Source organism: Lathyrus oleraceus, chromosome 3, assembly GCF_024323335.1.
Source record: "Lathyrus oleraceus cultivar Zhongwan6 chromosome 3, CAAS_Psat_ZW6_1.0, whole genome shotgun sequence".
Lineage (NCBI taxonomy): Eukaryota > Viridiplantae > Streptophyta > Magnoliopsida > Fabales > Fabaceae > Lathyrus > Lathyrus oleraceus.
Genome location: NC_066581.1, coordinates 235,426,074 through 235,444,802, shown reverse-complemented (window position 1 = coordinate 235,444,802; position 18,729 = coordinate 235,426,074). Strand labels below are relative to the sequence as shown.

The following is an 18,729-nucleotide window of genomic DNA, read 5'->3' as shown; positions in this document are numbered from 1 at the left end:
CCATTTGAGGTTTATTGTGATGCTTCATTGTTGGGTTTGGGTGGTGTGTTGATGCAGAATAAGCAGGTTATAGCTTATGCTTCGAGACAACTGAGGGTTCATGAGAGGAACTATCCGACACATGATTTAGAGTTGGCAGCTGTGGTATTTGTTCTGAAATTATGGAGGCATTACTTGTATGGGTCAAGATTTGAGGTTTTCAGTGACCATAAAAGTTTAAAGTATTTGTTTGATCAGAAAGAGCTGAATATGAGGCAGAGGAGATGGTTAGAATTTCTGAAGGATTATGACTTTGGTTTGAATTACCATCCGGGTAAAGCAAACGTAGTGGCTGAGGCATTGAGTCGGAAATCATTGCATATGTCTATGTTAATGGTTAGAGAATGGGATTTAATTGAGCAGTTTAGAGACTTGAGTTTGGTGTGTGAGAGTACTCACAATAGTGTTAAATTGGGAATGTTGAAGTTAACGAGTGGTATTCTGGATGAGATTAGAGAGGGTCAGAAATCCGATGTGCTTTTGGTTGATAAGTTGACTCTAGTGAATCAAGGTCAAGGTGGTGAATTCAGAGTTGATGAGAATGATGTTTTGAAATTTGGTAATCGGGTGTGTATTCCGGATGTTATCGAACTTAAGAAGAGTATTCTTGAAGAAGGACATCGTAGTGGCCTGAGTATTCATCCTGGAGCTACGAAGATGTATCATGATTTGAAAAAGTTATTTTGGTGGCCGGGAATGAAGAAAGAAATTGCGAGTTTTGTTTATTCCTGTTTGACTTGTCAGAAGTCAAAGATTGAGCATCAGAAGCCGTCTGGGCTAATGCAACCGTTGGCTATTCCAGAGTGGAAGTGGGATAGTATCAGTATGGATTTTGTTTCTGGGTTGCCGAGGACAAGTAAGAATTTTGAAGCTATTTGGGTGATTGTGGATAGATTGACGAAGTCGGCTCATTTCATTCCGATCAGAATGGATTATCCGTTAGAGAGATTAGCCGAGTTGTATATTGAGAAGATTGTAAGTTTGCATGGTATTCCGTCGAGTATTGTTTCAGACAGAGATCCTAGATTTACATCGAAGTTCTGGGAAGGTTTGCAGAGGGCTTTGGGAACTAAGCTGAGATTGAGTTCTGCATATCATCCGCAGACTGATGGTCAGACTGAGAGGACGATTCAGTCACTGGAGGATCTTTTGAGGGCTTGTGTTTTGGAAAAGGGAGGTGCTTGGGATTGTTATTTTCCTTTGATTGAGTTTACCTACAACAATAGTTTTCATTCGAGCATTGGTATGGCACCGTTTGAAGCTTTGTATGGTAGGAGATGTCGGACACCTTTATGTTGGTATGAGTCCGGTGAGAGTGCTGTGGTTGGACCGGAGATTGTTCAACAAACTACGGAAAAGATTAAGATGATTCAGGAGAAGATGAGAATTGCTCAGAGTCGTCAGAAGAGTTATCATGATAAGAGGAGGAAGTCACTTGAGTTTCAAGAGGGAGATCATGTCTTTCTTCGTGTTACTCCGATAACTGGTGTTGGGCGAGCTTTGAAGTCGAAAAAGTTGACACCTCGATTTATTGGTCCTTATCAGATTTTGGAGAGGATAGGGGAGGTAGCCTATCGTATCGCTTTACCGCCGTCGCTTGCGAATTTGCATGAGGTTTTTCATGTGTCTCAGCTGAGGAGGTACATTCATGATCCGTCGCATGTAGTCCAAATAGATGATGTACAGGTGAGAGATAACCTGACTGTTGAAACATCACCTATGAGGATTGAGGATCGAGAGTTGAAGCAGTTGCGGGGTAAAGAGATTGCCTTGGTGAAGGTAGCTTGGGGAGGACCAGCAGGTGGCAATGTGACTTGGGAACTGGAGAGTAAGATGAAGGAGTCTTACCCAGAGTTGTTCGCTTGAGGTATGTTTTCGAGGACGAAAACTCTTTTAGTGGGGGAGAGTTGTAACACCCCGATAATAATATGGTAATTATTTAAATTAAGTTAATAATATATTTATTAACTTAATTAGATAATTGGATTATTATTATTATTATTTTGGAATTATTGAATTATTATTATTATTGGAATAATAATTATTTGAAAATATATATAAGCTGGAATAAGTAAAAAAAAAGAGTTCATTTTGGAAAATAAGGTTTTCACGTGAAACTCAGAGAAGCGGCTGAAAGAGGCAGAGCAAGAGGAAGAGCTAGAGAGCAAGGGTTGGAGAACGGAAAAGCTTGAAAGCTCAAAGTTGCCGGATTAACTCAGGTAAGGGGGGTTATCGTCGTTTAATGGGTATTATGGGTTAGCATGTAATGGGTAGTGATAAACCGTTGAATTGACCCTAATTTGGGATTGTCGAATGCTGAAAATTGTGATGGATATGTTGTGTAAAAAAACTGAAATTGAACCTGTAATTGAGTGTGTTGTAATTTCCCTAACGTATAGCTTTTTACGGAATTGGAATCGGAGGTCCGGAAGTCCTCTAACGGCGGAAAATGCGGAGAATTCTGCATTCTGCTTTGTGTTAGCGCAGGAACTACTGTTTTGTCTGCGTTAACCGGTTAACCCAGGGTGTTAACCGGTTAACACTGTTACGAGTTGAGAATTAGTGCTGTTTTGCCTGCGTTAACCGGTTAACCCAGGGCGTTAACCGGTTAACACTGTTAAGTTTTGGGCAGTAAGCGTGTTTTGCCTGCGTTAACCGGTTAACCCAGGGCGTTAACCGGTTAACGCTGTTGCAGAGTGGAAAAATTGTTAGTTTAAATGTTGTGTGCCTAATTTGTGGTTGCCTATATCAGTGTGTGATATGGTAGGGATTATTTCCCGCTGTTCTGAGCAGTATAGGTATTAGTAGAGTGTGCTAATACTGTGTTCATTTATTTGAGATGATATGATGTTTTGACAAATGTGTTGATGATGTATGATGATATGCATAACGTTGCGAATGTATATAGTATGCATGTATTTGTGAATGGGCTGTTGTATGGCTTAGAGTGTGAGCATGTGTCCATTGTGGATTGTTGTTGATGTTGCATTTGCTAGATGATTAGCGTGCATAGCATAGCCTTGGGGCTGTAGCTAATTCCCATGGCGAGGAATTAGTGAGTGAATTATTGTAGATTTGTTGTTGATGTCTGCATGCTAGATGATTAGTGTGCATAGCATAGCCTTTGGGGCTGTAGCTAATTCCCATGGTGAGGAATTAGTGAGTGAGTCACTAGGTCTCAAATGAGTGGGACTAGTGAGCTTAGTAGCCGTATCTGGATTTGATCGGTGAGCTTGAACTATATGTTCAAGAATAGTCGGTACCGCATGTGTGGAGTCTCATTGCATAATGTATGTATGGCGTATAATATGAATGGATGTATTCCAATATTATACGTGTGGTTGTGTTGGCATTGAGTATGAGTACGATTGAGTTGATATTGCCGTTGCTGAATGTGTAATCTGATTTGGGTGATGAAATGTGTTATTTACTTAACATGACATGATAATTTATAATACTTATTATATCGATTGAGGAACTCACCCTTACAACTATTTTTCAGGTAACGAGCAATGAGTTGAGTAGAAGCTAATGCTTGGAGTCTAGTGTAGTCTCCTTAGTGGGTCGTGCTCTGATAGATGTAACATCGGGACGGGATGTTTTTATTTTTTGAATAATTTCACATGTAATATGTTACATGTTTTACATGATTGATGAGATTTCTATCCGCTGCGTTTTATGCAAATGCTTATGTTTTGAATTAATAAAAGAGCATGACCGTTATATTGGTGATTGGTGTGAATTAACTGTGTGACACCCTTGATTGCATATTACTCTGATTGACACATTGTTATTTTAATTAAATAATTGGGGTATTTAGAAGGGTGTTACACATATCATCAGAGTCGCTTTCTTCAGCATGTGCATATTATATTTCGTCATCATCTTTTACTCTAGATTCCTTCTTTCTTCTACAATCTCGAGCATAATGACCAAGTCCTTGACAGTTGTAACACTGCACCTCCTTCATGTCAATTTTCTTTCTCGAATACTTGTTTCCCATGACTTTCTTGACTGAATCAAAGTGATTCTTTGAATTCTTGCTTGACTTCTCATCATTAGCAAGATTCCTTCTTTGTTCGCCTTTTATTTTCCAGATTTCTTGATGAATCTTGAATGTAGTGCTTGTTCAGCCACCTTCTCCCTTTCTGAGTTCCTCTGCTTCATCCCCATCTCATGAGTCTCTAATGAAGCTTGAAGCTCTTCTAACTTTATCTCAACTAGATTCTTAGACTCTTCAATAGATACTACAATGTAATAAAAATTTATAGTGTGAGATCTCAACACTTTCTCAATCTTCTGTGAATCGTTGATTGATTCACCACACGTCTTCATCTAGTTTGTTAGTGATACCACACGCGTAAAGAATTCTGAATCTGACTCATCTTCTTTTATTTGAGTCATCTCAAATTGCTTTCTCAGCGTCTGCAATTTCACCCTCTTTAATTTTTCATTTCCGCCGTACAAATTCTTTATCTTATTGCATGCTCTTTTTGATGTTTATTCTTCAATGATCTTCTCAAACACGTTAGGATCCACACATTGATGGATCAAGAACAAAGCTTTTGCATCTTTCTTTCTTCGTTCCTTGTGTCAAGTTTGCTGAACATTATTCGCATTCTCTTCCAACGCAAGTACTCCATCGTTCACGATTTCAACCACATCTTGAAATCTGAAGATGACCTTCATCTGCGCAACCCACATCTTGTAGTTCTCCTCTTTGAAAATCAATAGATTCGCTGCAAATTGCATTGGTGTTGTGTTTCCGTTTGCCATTACTGATTCTCTATGAATCGTAACCCGATTCTAATACCAATTTATTGTAACAAATGGAACAATTAGGATTTCAAGAAGAATAAAGAAGAAGGAGAAAATCAAATAGGAGAGAATTAGAAAACATATTTTAAAACTTGTAAATCTGATAAACTGTTAATTGTGTAAAACTATACAACGTCGTGTCTATTTATACGCGATCAAGGCTCAATGCCAAAACATACAACCCAAACCCAAAATATATAAAGTTATATTTTAGCTTCTACACGACAACTATATGTTATATTCGACTTTGTCGAATATATCTGACTCCTACTTCGACTAGATCGGACACACCTAATCGAATACAACTTATTCTACAAAACAATAATTTATAACTTCTAACACTCACAAATAAGTCAAAAACAAAATGCTGATAAATGATTGTTCACCCGTTTCACGGTTCCTGTTGAATGCCTCGCAGATAAGACAGAATCTGAATACTAAAAGTGTAATCTACAGTACACTATCAATTAAACTAAAAAAAACTATTATACCATATTTTTCACTAGTTAATGGCAGCCAACTGGTCATATGGTCCTGCCAAAGATAGTTCTTAAAATTGGCATCCCAAGGTAATTATATACTGCTACCATAAAGTCATTTTATTTCTTTAGAATAGATACATGTCACATTCTCTTACAAATGAGCCGTGCAATCATGTGAAAAGTCAAACAATAGAATGATGGAGAATTGAATGTAAGGTTGTTAACAATATAGTGGAGCAGGTTCATTCATCATGTCTAGTTTGTCCACTTGTGTATCATTATGGAGAATAGCCGGTGTGTTTCTGTTTGTGTCTCAGACAAAAATATAAAAACAAAATGTTACCGTCCTGCCGTTTTTTAGTTCGATAAGGCATGATTTACATAACAACAAAATTGATGTTAAATATAACATTAGAAAAGTTTTGTTTTTTTACTACTATATCAATTCAAATACTTGTTGGAAAAGGATCTCTTTATATCTATTAGAATTGTAATTTGATCTAACTAATCCATATAAAACAAAGGATAGTTGGCTCAGAAACCATCTGATAGCAGATGGCACAACAAATTTTATGGTCCTGAATATATATTTAGGCCATATCTTATCTGATATTGGATTCTTTAACATTATCTGCATTGAAATTTGTAAGATAGCAAATCAAAGTTATTATGTTAAGCCTTAATGTGGACTTTACTTTTTTTCTTTTTATATCAACGAGTACTTAAATGACATTGTGCAATGAAAATGTTTAAACCATTTGCAGCTCTATAGTAGAAGAAGTGAAAATGGAAGAAGAGATCAAGAAGAGCCTCTTGCAGCACCAAAACACATCAGAAGAGGAGGAAGAGCCATTGAGGAAAAGAGTATGGCAAGAAAGCAAGAAGATGTGGATAGTAGCAGGCCCTGCCATATTCAATAGATTTTCAACATTCGGAATCACTGTAGTTAGTCAATCCTTCATTGGTCACATAGGTTCCACTGAATTAGCTGCTTATTCTCTTGTTATGACTGTTCTAGTCAGATTTGCAAATGGTGTTTTGGTAAGTCAATTATTCTTCAATCTACATATATCAAAAACCATGATCTCGTGTACTCGCATATACAATTGTGGTTGATATTGCAGAGAATCGTGATCAAATATCACTGATGCGACCTAAATCGCAATTGTACTATATAGACATCAAAAACCTTGTTTCAACTAATAAGGCTTATGTTGTTATATTTTGCATGTATCTACTAAACTCTTGTGTATTTTTTCGTGCAAATTGAAAATTGTAGTTGGGTATGGCGAGTGCGTTGGAAACTCTATGTGGACAAGCATATGGAGCAAAGCAATACGATATGCTTGGAGTTTATCTTCAAAGATCATGGATAGTTTTATTCTTGACCTCAGTTCTTCTTCTTCCTATTTACATTTTCACCACTCCAATTTTAGAGGCACTTGGTCAAGATAAAAACATTGCACAAGTTGCTGGAAGCATTTCTTTATGGTCAATAGGTATCATATTTGCTTTCAGTGTCTCATTCACTTGCCAAATGTTTCTACAAGCACAAAGCAAGAACAAGATTATTGCTTACCTTGCGGCCGTTTCGATTTCAATTCATGTCTTTATGTCATGGCTTTTAACTGTTAAGTTCAAGTTTGGACTTAATGGTGCAATGACATCAATCATTTTGGCACATTGGATACCTAATTTGGGTCAGCTTGTTTTTATCATGAGAAAGTGTCCTGATACATGGAAGGGTTTCTCCTTTTTGGCCTTCAAAGATCTTTGGCCTGTTATCAAGCTTTCTTTGTCTTCTGGAGCTATGTTATGGTAAGTGTTTGAGCAAAATGTTGTTGTAGTAAAAGATTCATATGACTGACATAAGGCTATGGTTTCTTTTTACAGTCTTGAAATATGGTACAACACAGTTTTGATTCTTCTAACAGGGAACATGGAAAATGCTGAGATTTCCATTGATGCTTTGGCCATATGGTACTACATCTCTTGTTCTCATTCTTGCTTTTTTTGCTTCAAAATTTAGCATTAAGGGACACCTTCCACCTGCTTCTTCATATTGAAATTAATCTGTTGATATAATCAAATTGTCATGTTTGCAGCCTCAATATCAATGGGTGGGAAATGATGATAGCTCTTGGTTTCTTTGCTGCAGCTAGGTACTTAATTGTTATTGCAATCTCATAATTCTTCAAAATATGTCTAAGTTCTAAAATAAAATATAGCAATTTTTTAGAAAGGAATTGGTATCCGTCCATAAGACCAACTAATCTGGGAGACCAATCTCACCGTCACTAACAGAGATTCATTTGTAGTCAAAGCAAACTTCTGTAGGGACTAATCTAACACATGAAATGTTGAAATCTACGAAATTCGAAATCCGAGACTTTGAGAGAAGCAGACAGTTAGATCTCAAGTCTTTGTTAGGATTAAAGTAGTTAGTTAGTTACTTGTTTATGAAGTAACTACTTTCTTGCGTTACAAGCTAACTATAAGTTGTACAACTTGCTATGACAACTTATATATATATATATATATATATATATATATATATATATATATATATATATATATTATATATATATATATATTATATATATATATATATATATATATATATATATATATATATATATATATATATATATATATATATATATATATATATATATATATATATATATATATATATATATATATATATATATATATAATCCTAATAATTGTGATTGATCATTATAACACATAATTGGTATCTAAAGCCCATTCGATACTAGTTTGATCATAAAATGCAATTTTGTTTATTTGATTGGTTGCAAACCGTTGTGTTAGTTAGTGTCTATCATGAACTCATCAAGATTCATTTTCTTTCCTTTCGCTTTGTCCTCTCAATTCAATTTCTTGCAATGGATACAAGTCCTATTTATGCACCATCATAAATTCCAAAGTCCAGTGGTTTTTATGATCATTGGGAAGAGCTAATGGAAAACTTGTTGCGATCGAAGGAGAATTAAAGTTTGATTGAAGATGATGTCCTAGTTGCCCTTGTGAATCCCACACTCGAGTAAGTGAAACTTACTTCTTAGAGAAAGCTCATAGATTTAAAGGCGAAGAAATATTTGTTTCAATCCATTGATCGTAAGGACATTTGCGCCTCCATGTTTAAGAAGTATCAAGGATCCACCATGGTAAAACATGACCAACTACAGGTTCTTCGCAAATTATTTGATATCTTTAGTATGATTTGAGGTGAATTTGTCAAAAATTACTTTGAAAGAACTCTTGCAATTGTCATCAAGGTGTATGGTCATGTGAAAAAGACGCATGAAATCTTGGTTGTTGAGAAAATATTAAGGTTTACGACTACACGATTTGATTGAGTTATGTGCTTCATAGAAGAATCAAATAATATCACCACCATATCCTTTGATGAATTGTAGAAAAGTCTTCTTGTGCGTGAACAAAGAATTACGACACACGAGGAAAAATATGAGGATTAGGCCCTCAAGGTGTCTAACTCTAGGCGAGGTTATGGTTATGGTAGAGGTCTTAGAGGATCAAGAAGGTTTAACTGAGGTAGACACGCAAAGATGTTTGTAAAATTCTTCGAGTGTCGCACGTTTGGACAATAATGAGTGTATAAGTTGGAGGAAAAATGCTAATTTTGTTGAATGTGATGATATTGAACAATTGTTGCTCATGGCTCAAGATCATGCAAAAACTAGTGCCAAAGAAGATGTTTAGATCCTAGATTCTGAATGAAGCAATATGTAATGTTATATTTGTAAAGGTCCTAATAAAGGCGTGAGCTTTGTAGTCCCTAGAATAGGCAACGACCATATGACATCTCCAATGAGTTAATGCCTTGCACCAACTCCTTTCCTCTCGCCCAAGCATGGGAAAACATGGGAAAAGACGTTCCTCGGAAAGAGAGGAGTCAAGGTCTGTAGCTGGTCCATGTCTCCCTAGGAAATAGGAATTCAACGGTCCACAATTGAGTCAGTGAAGATAATCCTTCCCAAGTAACCCTAGGACCAACGCCTCTATAAATAGTTCTCCTCTAACGGGAGAAAGGGAAAGATCAAAACTTACTCATTACACCCAACGCACAATGCTCATACATGGAGCCTCTTACCTCACGTGAGTAGGTCATCTAAAACCACCATAACATTGTCATACACGGCTTCTCGTCGCTGTGGGAAAGCCCTAACCACCCTACAATCATTATACACCTAATAAGACCTATGAGTCTCCCTTTCCCTGCAGGGAGACTATGCACACATGTATTTTTTTACTAGTACAGTGGCACGCACCGTGGGGCTCCAGTAAAACTAACCCGTGTCACACCTCTTTCACTTTCATTCCTTCTATCTTCCTCATGAGGATGTATGATAAAACTACATGTTTTTATACAAACACTATAACTAGGGGTTTTGCAGGTGGAGGAAGCTCCATCTCCTTCCGAAGAAATTACGTAAGATAGGTGGTTGATGCAAATGTAATATCTCATGTCTTCCTTATGGGTGAACGAAGGGAGACAGGGGTTAACATCACATTTTCCGACAGTGATGATATGGAAACCAAACCTCATGATAATAACCCTGTGGTCATCAGCGTACAACATGACAACTGGGACATCAAGCGAGTCTTTATAGATCTTGGGAGTTCTGGTGACTTTCTATTCAGGGATGCATTTTAGAAACTGTAACTCGATCCTAATGAGGTCAAAGTGTTCAGATACTCATAGATAGGATTGTCGGGAGAATAGGTAAAAGTAAAGGGCCACATGACCTTAAAGACAACATGCGGCGAGGGAGCAGACGCAAAGGCGATGGAAGTTAGCTACCTTGTCGTAGACATCATGTCGCCTTACAACATAATTTTAGGTTACACTGCCATTAATGCACTGGGGGAGGCCATCTCCACCCGATACCTGGTCCTTAAATACCCGATGCTTGGTGGACGAGTCAGGATGATACGAGGAGATTTGCAGATAGCTCAAGAATGTTACCATAATAGCCTGGAGATGGAAAAGGGAAAACTTGTACATATGGGTGCCCCCTCCTTTAAGTCCCACTTATAGATGTTGATTTCTAGGTACCGGGTTAGGCGTGGAAAATGAAAGACTCACGTCCACTGAGGACCTCAAGGAAGTCATCATATGCCCCTCACCACATCAGGTGACCAAGATAGGTACCTGAACTAATTGACCAATTCACTAGAAATGTCGACTTATTTGTCTGGGTTCCCTATGATATGCTTGAGATAGATACAAGAGTGGTGACCCATCGCCTCTCCATTAAAACTTACATCAAGCCAATTGCGTTGAGGAAGCGGAAAGTTGACGAGGAGAATATGTCTTCCATTGATGAGGAAGTAGGCAAGATATTTGACGTTGGGTTCATTACAAAAAAATACCCTACTTGACTGACCAACATTGTGTTAGTCAAGAAAGAAAACAACAGGTGGCGCATGTGTGTGGACCTCACCAGCTTGAATACCGCCTGTCCTAAGAACCCGTATCCACTACCAGACATTGATAGCCTTATCAATGGGTCCTCGAGCTACTGCATTTTGAGCTTCATGGATGCCTATTTAGGGGTATAACCACTTTCATATGGATCCCCTTGATGCCCCAAATACTTCCTTCATGTTGAAACACGATAACTACTACTACAATGTCATGCCTATCAGCCTTAATAATATTGGCGCCACCTACCAGCGACTCATGGATAGTGTGTTCTCCCACCAAATTGGGCAGAACATAAAGGTCTATGTTGATGGCATGATAGAGAAAACTAACGAGGGGAACATCCATGCTAAAGATTTGGAGGATGTCCTGCAGTCAGTCAGGAAGTACAATATGCGGATAAATCCCGCCAAGTGCTCATTCAGAGTTTAAGCTGGAAAGTTCATAGGGTTGATGCTGACAAAAAGATGCATTGAGGCCAATCCAGATAAATGTCAGTCAGACATCGACATGAGAAACCCCATCATTGTCAAATAAATGCAATAATTTACAGGTCTCCTAACCATCTTATCTTTCTTCCTCTCATGTGCTAGTGACAAGACTTTCCTTTTCTTTGCCACCTTGAAGAAGAAAGAAAGATTCGAGTGGATGGAAGACTGCGAGGAGGATTTCCAAAGGGTAAAGGCATTCCTCATGTCGCCTCTCATTCTCACTTTCCCGAGAGAGGAATCTCCATTACTCATCTACCTCTCTGTTACAGATCATGTGATGAGCTCAGTCATCGTGCAAGAGAAAAATAAGGTTGAAAATCATGTGTACTTCGTAAGCAAGGTGTTCAGAGGCACCGAAGCACAATACCAAAATATTGAGAAGATAGAACTGGCTATCATTGTCATGCAAAGGAAGTGGTGTCCATATTTTCAGGGGAATAAGATCTTCATGAAAACCATTTATCTCGTTCAACAAGTCTTGAAAAAGACAGATATGGTAGGAAGGATGGCCTTTTGGGCTATAAAACTCTCAAAATACGATATACAATGCATCCCAAGAGAAAGGATCAAGTCACATGCTCTAACTGACTTTTTTGTAGAATTTAGCTCATCCGTAGACGAGGAGATGACCCCATAATGGAAAATATCGGTTGATGGCACCTCAAATCTAAAAGGTAATTGCGCATGAATAGTCTTGGAAGGACCTGACAACTTATTGATTTATCAGGCACTAAAGTTTAAGTTCAAATCTAGCAACAACCAAGTAGAATACAAAGCTCTCATCGTCGACATGATCATCGACCTAAAAATGGAAGCCTCATGACTGAAAGCCAAAAGTGATTCCCAATTGGTCACCAAACAGGTTTCTAGACAATATCAGGCTAAAGAACCTCAGTTGATAAGATATCTACGAAAGGTACAAAACGTATCCTCTCGTTTTACTTCTTTTTAAATAGAACATGTTCCACACGAATAGAACTTAAGAGCATGCCTTCTAGCCAAACTAGCCACCTCAAAGACAATAGTGTTTAAAAGAAAAATGATCCAGGAGACTCTATGGAAGTTGTTCCTAAAGCTATCTGAATGTTGTCCATAATGTGTTGCTTGTAGGCGGATGAACTCCCACTAGACGAGGGGGAAGCCATGAAAGTTCAAAAGCAGGCTGCTCAATACACCATTCTCTCAGAAAAAAATTTACAAAATAGGGAGAGGAACTCCAATGTTACGATGTCTAGAATACCATGAAACCACCGTAGTACTTGCCAAAATCCATAAAGGAGCATGTGGCACCCATATTGGCGAAAAGGCTATCGCCCATAAGTTGCTTAGGGCGGGGAAATATTAGCCTACCCTGATGAAGGATAACATCACTTTTATCAAGAAGTGTGACCAATGCCAGAGGTACATTGACCTCCATCGTTCCCCCTCCGAACTCCTACAATCAATAACTTCACCCTAGCCTTTTTACTGGTGGGCCGTGGATATCTTGGGTCAATTCCCTGGTGCAAGGCCAAATAAAATCTTAGTAGTGGGAGTTTATCATTTCACCAAGTGGATAGAAGCGGAAGTTGTTTCTAAAATCACAACTGAAAGAGTTCTCCGTTTCTAGTGGCAGAAAACCATGTACAAATTTGGGCTTCCTTGAGATATTGTCTCTGACAATGGAACCCAGTTCTTCAGTGCTATGATAAGTTACTTTTGTCAAGATTTAGAAGTAGAGACAAAGTTCATAGCCATTGTACATCCGTAGGCCAATGGGTTTGCGGAATCAACAAACAAGGTAATTCTCTACAGGGACTGAAAAAGAAACCTGATAACGCCAAAAGCATATGGACGGAACTGCTACACGAAATATTATGGTCATATCACATCATCCTGAATTCTATTACCAAGTAAACCTTGTTTGCCATGGTATACATAACAGAAGCCGTGGTGTCCGTAGATATTGGCACACCCTCATGGTGACAGTCTCAGTTTAACCAAGAGGCAAACAAGGAGGGACTAGAGTGTTCAGTGATTTTGGTCGAAGAATTGAGAGAAGTCACCCATGTATGATAATTTTCCACGTAACATAGAGCCTCTAGAAGGTACAACTCCATAGTCAAGTTGAGGGAGATGCGAGAAGGCAACTTGGTCTTGAAACAAGTGGTTATGCCCGCTCAGTGGGGAAAACTGTAACCCAACTAGGAGGGAACATATCATAATTCTAAAAGCTTCCCCATGAGGCGTACAAATTGCAGGAATTAGACGAAAAAATCCAACCCAGAACTTGAAATGTCCAATACATGCAACTTTGCAAGCTTTATTGTTTCTCAGCGACACTGATCCACCATCTTGATCACATAATTCCTCAAACAAGTATTTGTTTGGAGTCTTGTTTCAAGTACACCCTTAATCCATAATCCACTCCTTGCTATAGTCACTTCTTGAAACCCCCAGGACATCAGATGATTCATAACCATCTTGCACAATGACTACATTACCATTACCCTTTCCACCATGATTATTCACGTTCAAGGCACATCTTTCTTGTATGAAACTCCTTCTTACAATGATAACACCTAATAGAAGGATAATTTCCACCATAAGAATTTTGTTGAATTCTACCATTCTTCTTGTCAAACCTACCACCTTTCTTTGAGAATATCCCCTTAACGGACAAACCTTCACCAACAAAAGATGACTTGTGCTCCTTTCGTTTGTTCAAATCCTTAGAGTACAAGGCTGATTTAACTTCTTCAAAGGTCAACGAATCTATTCCATATAAGAGAGTTTCTTTGAAATGAGCATGAGACATAGGTAAAGCATACAACATCAACAACGTTTGATCTTCATCATCAATCTTGACGTCGATATTCTCAAGATCAAGAATCAACTTGTTGAGCATATCCAGTTGCTCAACCAATACTTTTCTTCACTCATCTTGAATGAATACAAGCTTGCTTCAGGTAGAGACGATTGACCAAAGATTTTGTCATATACAATCCCTTAAGTTTGCTCGACACACCCGCCACCGTCTTCTCCTTCGAGACCTGTCGGAGAACCTTATCACCAAGGCTCAATATGATGACACTGTGGGTTTTCTCGATTATCTTCGTCTTCTCCTTCTCCGTTAGGGAAACATCGATCTTTTTCGATCCTTTCAACGCTTCTAGCAAACCCTGCTGAACCTGTAGGGCTTGCATTTTCAAGCTCCATAAACCAAAATCATTCACATCGGTAATTTGTCGATCTTATACTTACTTGACGACATCTTCTCTTCCACGCTCACCACACCAATTTATTGTGAAAGTGATGCTCAGAAAATATAGTATGATCGGTTTCTTGATTAACAAGAAAACCACAAAGTAAAAGAAAAGAGAGAAGAGAAGAGAAAGAACAATTAAAGCGGTTTAAAACTGAATTCTTGATTCAATTACACATTATGGAACAATGTTTACAATTGAATCTCAATCACACCACTTTCTCTCTCTGATTAGGAGTATCTGAGATTGAGGGACAAGTGAGAACTAGTATGTTATTTATAAGAAAACTAAACTCCGACTTTCAACTAACATACTAAACAATTGATCCAACAAATTAGTCCAATTTAACATGTTAACTTAAACAACAAACTAACATATTTCTGCATGCAAGAATAAACTTCGACTACAACATGCATATCTTCGACTACTGTCGAACTATGAAGCTAACCTTATCGAGGCTAGAGTTCGATCCAAATACCACGTAGGAAATGTTGTTGATGTAACACAATATATGCAAATGATAAGAGGCTTAATTTATTTGCTTACTGCTAAGCCTAATATCACCTTTTCATTTTTCTTACATGGAAATACCAACTAAGATTCACTTGCATATCCAAGAAGCAAGCTACAATCACTAATTCCATCATAGAAGTTGAACTTTTTAAAGTAGCTTCTCGTGCATCTCATTGCATTTGGCTTATAAGAATCCGTGATTAACATGTTCAATCTCAAGATAAACAGGCTGTATTTTCTATGACAAAAACTCCTCCATCAAATTGTCAAATAATCTAGTTATTCATGGCAAGTGAAAATACATAGGTATGAGATCCACTTCCTTAGAGATCTTACAAGAGAATGAGTGGTTAAGTTGATTCATTTCCGCTCACAAATCAACTTTCAGACAAAGAAGTGTGATTTATAAAGTCAAGATTGATTTGCTTGTTTGTCATATTAAGATGAATTACTAAGTTCTGATTGTATAGTAATGTTCAGTTTAGGGGGAGAAATTGTTAAGATTAAAGTAGTTAGTCACTTGGTTAGTTTATTATTTGGTTATAAAGTAACTACATTCTTGTGTAGCAATCTAAGTATAAGCTGTCAAGTTTTTTGCCCTGCTATAACAACTTATATATACTACATATACGCATAATCCTAATAATTAAGATCGATCGATCATTTTATTACAAAGTTTTCACCAACACATTAGTAATAATTTAGTGTAAAAGCATAAGCACTAACTATTTTTTTCTTTATAATAAAGTTTATTGATAAGTGTTTCCCAATTATAATACAAATAGTAAAAAGATGAAAGAGGTTGAAATTATAATACCAATGGCATTTACCAAGTAGTAGAATGTTGGTGAGTACCCTTATTTTGTTTTCTATTTTGCAGCGTTAGAGTATCAAATGAACTTGGAAGAGGAAGTTCAAAGGCAGCAAAATTTTCCATTGTTATAACAGTGCTCACATCATTTTCCATTGGATTTGTGCTATTCTTGATCTTTCTATTCTTAAAGGAAAAACTTGCTTACATTTTCACACCAAACCCAGATGTGGCTAAAGCAGTTGGAGATTTATCGCCTTTGTTGTCATTCTCCATATTGATGAATAGTGTCCAGCCTGTGCTCTCTGGTAAATATTTAACATCATCACAGATTCTTACATGCAAAATTTCTCGTTTATTAGATATATATCAGACGATTCATATTTTACATTTACGACAGAAAAATCCAAATTGAATTGATAATGTTGTGAATATGTAGGAGTTTCTGTTGGAGCTGGGTGGCAAAAAGTTGTAGCATATGTAAACATAGGAAGCTATTACCTTATTGGTATTCCTTTTGGACTAGTACTTGGTAAACTTCTCCATTTGCAAGTTAAGGTAATTCATTTATCTTTGTAGAATGTGAAAACTTAAATATTATTTCAATAAGTTTAGATGATAGTGCTAAATTTGTGTTATTTTTGCAGGGTGTTTGGATTGGAATGTTGTTTGGAATTTTTGTTCAAACAATAATACTTATCACAATCACATTTAAAACTGACTGGGATAAACAGGTAATTGATTTACTTTGGTTCTATGAGTGTGAAATCAATATTCATTTTTTGAAGTGAAGAAGCTAAAAGTTTCTTATGAATTTTGCAGGTTGAGATTGCTCGAAATCGTGTTAACAAATGGGCTGTAGTAGAGAATGTTGAATCAGACGACGCATCAAATAGATCTAGCTAAATAATATCATGAGTTTTGTTTTGAAAAGATAGAAGAAATTCATGAACTTAGTGAAGAAAGTTTAATGAGGATAGTTGTCCTATTTGGTATGCAGCCAAAAATAATTATTATGATTTTACAATCTGTCATCATAGACTTCTTGAATAGAGTGACAATCAAGCTTGACGTGGTATTGTGTCCCATGTTTGATTTTCTTCCAACGCCAAAAGTTTATTTTCTACAGTTGTTTGCCAACAATCATGATCAATTGCTAGTCTATAAGATGAGAGAATAGGAACACTAGATAATGTCGATGTCAAGGATAAGGGACTAGAAAAAACCATACATTTATGGGAGTTTACAAATATGTGTATTGTGTCGTACATGTTCTGGTTCTAGTTCTTGTATTGGATCAGTGGGCGAGGAACGATCTTGAAGGGACTAGAAAAATGACATTTCAAGAGACTTGATTTTGACGAAGATTAGGATCATAGCATATAAATTTGTTTTGATGATAGGAATATACAAGAAAACCGTGTGTTCTCCCTTGGTGGAATTCTCATATAAATTCATATTAAAATACAAATTAAATATTATTGTGTGAGGCACTTTGAGTGGGAGAAGGAATGATAGAGAGAATAAAAAGTAATTGATGAATTGTTATTATAGAAAGTTGTAAAACTAAATTACAATTATATTCATATATATACAACTATATTACTTGTATACTAAGTAACTAACATAACAAACCCTAACCTTAACTGATTTGAACTTGGACTACAACTTAAATTATATCACAACATACCCCCTTATAATTCAAGTTGTCGAACACAAACTAATCATAGTCGATCTGAATTATTCCTAATTTCTTTCTCAAAGTTAGGAATATATCGATCTTCAGTCCTTTGGTAAAAATGTCAGTCAACTATGTTTCACTCGAGCAATGTCTCACTTCAAGTTCACCTTAGTTTACCTTCTCCCTTAGGAAATGAAACTTAACCTTAATGTGCTTACTCCTTCTATGCAGAACTGGATTTTTTGCAAGATTAATGTATGACTTGTTGTCGATCTGCAACACCAGAGGTTTCTTCACTTTGATCTCTATCTCTTCCAGCAAAGATCTGGTCTAGATTGCTTGAAAATTAGCATAGGATCTTGCTATATATTCGGTCTTGCATGATAATAATGCCATCACAAGTTGCTTTCTTGAGCACCATGAGATTGGGGCACCAAATACTTGAAAGAAGTAAACAATTATGCTTCTTCCATTTTCCTTGTCTCCACACCAATCATCATCTGCATATAAATTAATCACAACTTATTTGCTTTCAGAATCTCGTCAAAACAAGATTCTGTAGTTCATTGATCCTTTTAAGTATCTCAGGATTCTTCTTGCAGACTTCATATGCGATACCTTTGGTTCATCCATGTATCTGCCTACTAATCTGAATGAGAAACCTATATCAGATATGTTATTGCACACATACCTCAAAGATCCTAAAATTTGTTTGAACAAAGTAGATTCGACCTTGTCCTCCTCTCCATGTTTCTCTAGTTTTAGATTTGATTGGATAGGTGATGATGCAGGATTTGAGTTTTCCATCCTAAATCTCTTGAGTATTTATTTGACATACTTTATTTGATGTAGCATCATACCTTGCTTCGACATTTTAAATTACATGCCTAAGAAATAAGATAATTTTCCCAGATTCGACATTCAAATTCCCTCTTCATCAGCTCTTTGAACTTCAACAAGTTCTTCACACTATTTCCAGTTACTAGCGAGTCATCGACATATAAGCAGATGATTTTTATATCTTGTGCCACACCCTGGACATAGAAACCATACTCATACTTGCATTTGATGAATCCCAATTCGACCAAGTATGAGTCGATCTTCTTGTTCCATATTCTAGGTTCCTGCTTGAGACCATAGAGGGATTTGTGCAACTTGTACACTTTCCTCGCTTCC

The 18,729-nt window shown here is 37.0% G+C and overlaps 1 protein-coding gene across 2 annotated transcripts; it reads left to right on the top strand.

Annotated features, from left to right (window-relative positions):
* The first annotated feature begins 5,604 nt into the window (after positions 1-5,604).
* On the top strand, positions 5,605-16,943 carry LOC127126557 (protein DETOXIFICATION 21). Of its 2 annotated transcripts, none has more exons than XM_051055501.1 (9): positions 5,605-5,633; positions 6,104-6,380; positions 6,619-7,157; positions 7,233-7,319; positions 7,445-7,501; positions 15,942-16,180; positions 16,312-16,430; positions 16,520-16,606; positions 16,695-16,943. In XM_051055501.1, the coding sequence occupies exons 1-9, from the start codon at positions 5,620-5,622 to the stop codon at positions 16,776-16,778; spliced, it is 1,503 nt and encodes a 500-aa protein (XP_050911458.1). In that variant the 5' UTR covers positions 5,605-5,619; the 3' UTR covers positions 16,779-16,943. The 2 variants fall into 2 exon arrangements, with proteins under 2 accessions (XP_050911458.1, XP_050911459.1); XM_051055502.1 differs by lacking the exon at positions 5,605-5,633 and adding an exon at positions 5,790-5,984.
* Positions 16,944-18,729: the final 1,786 nt, after the last annotated feature.